At 41.3% G+C, this 7,841-nt stretch overlaps 1 protein-coding gene across 1 annotated transcript; it reads left to right on the plus strand.

Moving 5' to 3' along the window:
• Positions 1-207: 207 nt before the first annotated feature.
• LOC308645944 (olfactory receptor 7G3-like) lies at positions 208-984 on the plus strand (the record flags this gene model as incomplete). Its single annotated transcript, XM_081288395.1, has 1 exon — positions 208-984. The coding sequence occupies one exon, from the start codon at positions 208-210 to the stop codon at positions 982-984; it is 777 nt and encodes a 258-aa protein (XP_081144521.1).
• Between the last annotated feature and the right edge of the window lie 6,857 nt (positions 985-7,841).

The raw sequence follows: 7,841 nt of genomic DNA on the forward strand, positions 1-7,841 counted from the left end.
GAGGGGAAAAACCTGATTTGTTCTTAAATTATAGTGAGGATTCAGGGAGTTTCTCTAGAGTTTTATTTTCTTATAACTCCTGTCTTTTCTGTCAGACAAATCGATGACATGAAATCAGCGAATTTCTCAGGCACAGCAGAATTCCATCTCACGGGCCTCTCAGAGGACCCAGCCCTGCAGCCCCTCCTCTTTAGACTGTTCCTGTCCATGTACCTGGTCACAGTGCTTGGGAACCTGCTCATCATCCCGGCTGTCAGCTCTGACCCCCATCTCCACACCCCCAGGTACTTCTTCCTCTCCAACCTGTCCTTGGTGGACCTGTGTTTCATTTCGACCACGGTCCCTAAGATGCTGGTGAACCTCCAGGCACAGAGTACGTCCATCAGTTACTCGGGCTGCCTCACTCAGATCTGGTTTGTCCTGGTTTTTGCTGGGTTGGAAAATGGAATTCTGATAACGATGGCCTATGATCGATTTGTGGCCATCTGTCACCCACTGAGGTACCATGTCATCATGACCCCCAAACTCTGTGGGCTGCTGGTGCTGCTGTCCTTCCTCATAAGCGCCCTGGGTGCCCTGCTCCACACTCTGATGGCACTGCGGCTGTCCTTCTGCACAGACCTCGATATCCCACACTTCTTCTGTGAACTGGCTCATATTCTGAAGCTTGCATGTTCTGACACCCTCATCAATAACATCCTGGTGGATCTGGTGACTGGCCTGCTGGGTGTTATTCCCCTCTGTGGGATAATGTTCTCTTACACTCAAATTGTGTCCTCTGTCCTGAAAATTCCATCTGCTGGTGGGAAGTATAAAGCTTTCTCCATTTGTGGGTCACATTTAATCGTTGTTTGTTTGTTCTATGGGACGGGCTTTGGGGTGGACCTCAGTTCTACAGGTACTCCCTCCTCCAGGAGGAGTGCCATCGCCTCCGTGATGTACACTGTGGTCACCCCCATGATGAACCCCTCATCTACAGCCTGAGGAACAGGGACATAATGGGGGTCATGAGGAAACTCACCTCTAGAGTAGCATCTCTCCTTTGATGTGTCTGTGAGTACACAAGACGCTAGATCACATGGGATAGATGAGAGTGGCAGACCACCTGGGGTTCAATTCCACCTGTGCAGTCCTGTACCCATGTGCTCTCTAATATTCTTTTTTCAACCCTCCGAGCTCAGTTTGCTGGTCTCTAACATTGGCATGATCAGATCAGCTCCTACACTGACATGGGCTGGAATGGTGACGTCTTGACCAATGATAAGCTGCATAAATGATGGCGGTCTCTTAGGGTTATAATGCAGCTGAAGACTTCCTGTACCCCATGATGTCACTGCTGTGTCACATTGTAGTTGAATGCATTCCTCACATTCTCATGGGGATGCAACAAATCCACCCTGCGGACAGTTGGATAAAAGTTGTGCTCCACAGAGAAGCATGTACTCTGTGACGCTTGATCATAGTGGTAAGTGGCTCTGTTACTGGTTTATGTAATTATTATAATCTACTTTTTAATCAGTGCATATTAAGAATACAGAATAAGGGGTCTCACTGAAGGATAGCCGTTTGTGCCTAGGACTTCTTTTGAGCATTTCCACCCCATGTACTCCTCCCTCTGATTCCTTTTCTCTTCTGTCCCTTCTACTTTTATGCCATCTTTGTGTGTGTGTGTGTGTGTGTGTGTGTGTGTGTGTTCCACATTTGAGAGAAAAATGCAATACTTGACTTTCGGAGTCAAACTCACTTCGTATCATTATTTTATTTCTCCTTACAAAAATCATTCACTCTAAGACCATGTACCCTATTGTGCTGGCAGGAGCCTCGTTGACCTGAGCTTACTGCATCTCTTGATTGCACACTTTCCTCCTGGGCTTGATTTTATCTCCCATTGTTTGTCCATCATGGCCATGGGAGCGACAGGCTAGGCCACGTGGCCTTGGTGCGTATAGGCTGTGTCATCTGGTCTTGCACAAGTGCACCCCATGATGTTCACACGATGAAATTATTCAATGATGCATTTCTCAGAATGTGTCCCCATCATTAAGGGGCACACGACTACATTTGGGTAGATTGGAAAGACTCCCCACTATCATAGAGGATGCCCCCAGGTGCAATCAGACAAGAGTCTCGACACTTGTCCAGTGATTGCCGCAGTGCTCATTTCTCCTGAGGAAGAGTTCAGAGACAGGGTGGTCCAGGGAGAGACCTAGGGGGTGATGTCTCCCTCCCCAGTTGGCTTCTTCCTCACATTGTCCCTGAGGCCGGAAGGTCATCGATGGCTACATCAGTGCAGGACCAGGTTGCACACAACAAGGAAACAGGACTCACTGCCTCTCTCTTCATGAAGCACAGATGATCTTTACAAGTTGTCATCCTAAAATCTTTTTTTGTAGCTTCATCACCCCCCTGGTTCTTCTTTCATTGGTGCATATTAATTACACAGAACAACGGGTTTCACTGTGGCATATTCGTGCAAGTGTCTAACACACTTAAGAACATGCAATATTTGTACAGATCTCTTCAGTACAGGGTGGTAAGTCAATATATTGTACAACATGTAGGGATCATATCAGGGTAATTAAAATGTTATCTTCTTAATCATTAGTCAATTCTATGTGGTGGGAATGTCTGAAGTCCTCTCTTGGCCTATATGTATTTTGAAATATGTACTAATTGTTCTTGACTATGGTTACCGTATTTTACTACAGATTACTAGAACTTAATCCTCCTATCCAACTGTATTTTGGTATCCATGATACAACCTCCCTCCTTTACCCTCCTTCCTACCCTTCTTGGCCTCTGTGACCACTAGCATACTTTGTACTTCCATCAGATCAACTTGGTTAAATTCTGCAACACATGAGTGACAATACGTGTGATTTGTCTTTTTTTCTTTCTTTTTTTTTTAAAGAGGGAGAGAGGAGGGAGGAAGGGAGGGAGGGAGGGGGGAGAGAGAGAGAGAGAGAGAGAGAGAGAGAGAATTTTTAATATTTATTTTTTAGTTTTCGGCGGACACAACATCTTTGTTGGTATGTGGTGCTGAGGATCGAACCCGGGTCGCATGCATGCCAGGCGAGTGCACTACCGCTTGAGCCACATCCCCAGCCCAACGATTTGTCTTTCTATTCCTGGCTTATTTCACTTAGCGTCCTGTCCTCCAGTTCCACCCATGTAGCTGCAAATGGCAGGATTTCATTATTTCTCTGGCTGAGAATATTTCATTTTATACATAGGTCACAATTTCTGTATCCATTAATCTGTCAGTGGACACCTTTTTAAAAAATATTTTGTTTTAGTTGTAGTTGGATGCAATACCTTTATTTAATTTTTATGTGATGCTGAGGATCGAACCTAGTGCCTCACACATGCTGGGCAAGCGCTCTACCACTGAGCCACGACCCCAGCTCCCGTGGACACCTTTTTTTGTGTCTGTACCTTAGCTATTGTAAATAGTGGTAAAAACAAGGAAATGCAGGTATCTCTTTGATATAATGATTTTATTTCCTATATATACATATACTACTGTATATATATCTCTATATTTTTATGTACATGTATGTACATATATACACATATGATATTATATATCATATAACATTAATAATTAATACAATTATGGGTTATATATCATTATATGTATATATATATAATTAAAATGAACTAGGTATGGGTATACATATAATGTATATATAATTAAAATGAGTTAGGATAATGAGTCATATGTAGGTTATATATTAATATACATAACATATTGTAGCTTATTTAAATTTTATAATATAGCTGGTAGAATACACATAGTATTAAAATAATTTAAATATAATTAAATTTAAAATTAAAATAATATTCTCATTCACCCCAGAAATGGATGAGAAAAGTCATTCCTCATGAAATGTTTCTTGTGATATTTCTGGGATGTTTTCTTGGGTTGGAACTGTAACTTACTAGTAGAGTATTTGCCTAGCACATGTGAGGCCTCGGGTTCAATCCCCAGCATTGCATAAATAAATAACGAAAATTAAAGTATCTTATTTCCGTTCATGTGTTTACCAGATTGACTAGAATCCCTTACCCTTTGTCCCCAAATTATTTTTTTCCCTACCCTCAGAAGCTGACCTTTTGGGAAACAGAATCTTTGTGGATATTTTATTTTTTTCTTTGGGATTAATAACAATTTTCACACTGATTACTGAATTCTTTTCATGGAGTGCCACGTGGTCATCAATACACTGTCCGAAGCCTCTCCCCTGAATAAAATCTTCATATTGGTACTAGTATAAAGGGAAATGCCAACTTCCTCTCCTGGTGCTAGCACACATCACAGGCACTGCTCCTCTGCACCACGTCTTGACCTCTGGGAAGTCAGAAGGGAAGACCCAGAGTAGCCCAGCAACCCTGGCCAGGAAAGCCACGTGCAGGCACCTCAACAGACGGTGTGTGACAAGGCAGTGATGACTTGGCAGGCAATGACTTCCTGAATAGGACTGGATAGCCCAGGCAACAACAGCAAGAATGGATGATGAGGTTGCATCAGGTTAAAAAGCTCGACTTGTTTTGATCAAACTCTGTTATAAGCATGTGCAAACAGGCAATTATGAAACCAAAACTGAATAATAGTTAATATGCACCTGTAAAAAGAAAATGTGGTTTATATACACAATGGAATTGTACATTACACTTAAAGAATGAAATCATGCCATTGGGTGGAAAATGGATGGAACTGTAGTTCATGGTGTTAAGCAAAATAATCCAAACTCAAAAAGGCTGGGATCATGAGTTTTATCTCAAACATGGCAACAACAAAAAAGATGATATGAAAATAGTAGGGAGGGCTGGGGATGTGGCTCAAGCGGTAGCGTGCTCGACTGGCATGGGTGCGGCCCGGGTTCGATCCTCAGCACCACATACCAACAAAGATGTTGTGTCTGCCGAGAACTAAAAAATAAAATATATATATAAAAAAAGAAAATAGTAGGAGATTATTAGAGATGATAAAGGGGGTTTGGGGAGGGGAAGGAGGGAAAGGTGAGGTAGAGATGATTAAAATAGGTTATGTTTACGTATGAACATGCCACAATGAAATCCAACATTCTGTAAATTCCATATAATTCCTGTGTACTAATAAAAACAAAAAAGCTAAAAAGGAAGATCCCAACATGGTTCCAAGATGATTCTCTTTCATTTGTCTCTGTTTGGAGGGAAACGTGTCCAGCCGTGCATGTACTCTGTCAAGACCACACCTCTACCTTGTGTAGAACACCTTCACTCCTTCCTAGCCAGGTCCCTGGCTCCAGAAAAAAATCCCATCTCTTTTTTGCATGATTAATTTTCCTATTTGACAACTGCACTTATAGTACCATCTGCTGTCCACAAATTTCTCTTGAAATCAAACCCCAAATCCTCTCCAGACCCCTCATGCTGCTCTGCTCCCGTCTGATTCTCTTGTCCCTTTGTCACAAAACTCTCCCAAGTTCTCTTTACTGACACTTGGTATTTCTCTCCTCCTATGTTTCTGTGGGTTCAATCCAGGGAGGCTTTGTCCTGATTTCTCATCTGGCAGGTTTGCAGCTCCCTCATCTGTCACCAGTCAAGTCTCTACTTCTGAGTGCACTTCACTGACTTCTGGTGCTTGATGAGGCAGAGAATGTCCCAGGCCCATCCATCAAGCCAGCAGTGAGCCAGGCTACATTCTTCCTTGGAGGCTCCAAGTCCACAGTCATGGGTCGAGGCAGCAATGAACTCTCAAATTCACCTGCATTTCTCAAATGATGAAGCCTTTCCTCTGCCCTTGGGGACTAGATTAAGTCATGTGGTACTCATTGCCTGGAAAGAGGAAGGAGATGAATCCATGGAGTCCCTTGGCTCCTGCCTATCCCCTCCATCACGTTGGAGTTATACTTCAGTGCCTGCAAATTTCTTGATTTTACATCTTTCTGGTGCCTGGAATAGTTGACCTTATTCTGTCAGGCAGTGGGTGTCTTTGTATATTTTACCTCTTACACATATTTTTGTCAAGTGAGTAAGCTTAAGAAGGACACCTCAATACCATCTTGCCATAATTTTAAAATAATATATCTTATAAATCCATATGAAGATGGCGTGTTGTGAAATAAATTGACCAAAATGTGAAAACAAGCCCTCAAATGTGAAAGATTTTAAAATGTAAATTCACACAAAGCACCATCTGCACCTATTAAATGTTGGCCGAAACCTGACCATGCTCTTGGTGACTTTGTCATTGAAGCAACATTTTAATTGAAAATGCAGAACCACAATCTCAACTCACAATTCCCCAGTGGGAGGAGAACTACATTGAAGTAATGTGATGGAATTGGAAAAGGTATTCATAAAACTCTAGGGAGTAATCGCCCTATCTCTAATATCTGCACTCAGGTTTCTTCAGAGCAAATAGATGAAAATCTTCCATAAGAAACAATGACAATGAAATTTATAGGTCAGCAAATAATCAGTGACTTTTAAATAGAGACACCTCGTTTGTATTTTTACAATACCTTAGCTATTATTTTTATTTATTATTTCTAATTACACAGGACATGATTTCATTTTATTTCTATCTCTGCAGCTCTGAGTAAAGACACATTTTTGATGATGTGCAGAGAATGTTTGTAATGTCTGCATGTCACTTTCTGGTAGCAAAAGCAGGGTCTGTGTGTCAGGAACCATCTTAGACTATAATTGTACTCAGGAGACATTGATCTAAAAATCTAAACAGAAATTTTGTAATAGTTTGCAATTACTGTGAAGGCAGTTAACTTCATGTTGGCTATGTGCCCAGTCCAAATCTACTTTGTAGTGCAAATGATGAAATAGATTGTACATATTCCATTACACACACTTATACAATAGTTCAAAATGACAGAGTCTTTGGAAAAGTTGTATTTTATATCAGTCAGATAGATAAATTGAACATTCTCTCTGCTGTTGAAATCACAAGAGTGGTATCTGAAGTTCAATATTGGATACCGCAGATGACAACTGTTATTTTTTCCTCAGTGAACAAGTCATTGAAACTTTTCTTGAACCAGTATTACCAATATGTAGAGAGGTGAGTCTATCTTATCAAGCCCGCTAATATAAATATTAAGCTACATATTTTCATTTTTCACCCCTATAGTGGAAAAAAAGGGTGAAAAGATCATAAAATACATAGCCCAGCATCATCAGCATCACATGGGAACATGTTAGACAATCACCCCGACTTATACCTTGGCTTTCAGAGTTGTGAGGGAATAAATTTCTGTTAAGTCTCCCAGTCTCTGGTTCTTGGTTGTAGCAGGACTAGTGACTCATACTCACAAACCACTTCCCCAATACCTCTACCAGAATCAAAGTAGATTTCAGAACATTTTGTAAGTGCCATCGTGTTTGGGAAGAATGAGGTTTCTGTGCTGCAGGAAACAGAACCAGGCAATGGCAGCTGTGCTGCTAATTGGGGCCACGGATGTATATTTTTCCTTTTTATAAGGGGAAGTGTCTTTCCACATGCTACATGAGCCACTTTCTTTTCCCCTTTCGGAAATTATGTGTTTGAAATATTTCTACTGAGGTGTCTATTGGTTTGTCAATGTGTCAAAATTCTTTAACTAGATCGATCCTTTGAGCTGCCAATTTGTCACTTAGGACTCAGGCCTGTTTTGCATCAGCCCTGCACCATTTGGTGGATGTACACAGTGCTCAGTTAGAATGAATAGTGAGGCTCTATTTTCCCTGATGATTTGCCTCAATGATTCTTGATGGTGAAAGAATTACTTACACCAATTTGAAAAATTTTGAGCATTGCCTTTTAAACCACAAAACCTCTTAGAGTTTCTTTTTGCCTTTGA

Source organism: Spermophilus citellus, assembly GCF_964194105.1.
Source record: "Spermophilus citellus genome assembly, chromosome: 3".
Taxonomy (NCBI): Eukaryota; Metazoa; Chordata; class Mammalia; order Rodentia; family Sciuridae; genus Spermophilus; species Spermophilus citellus.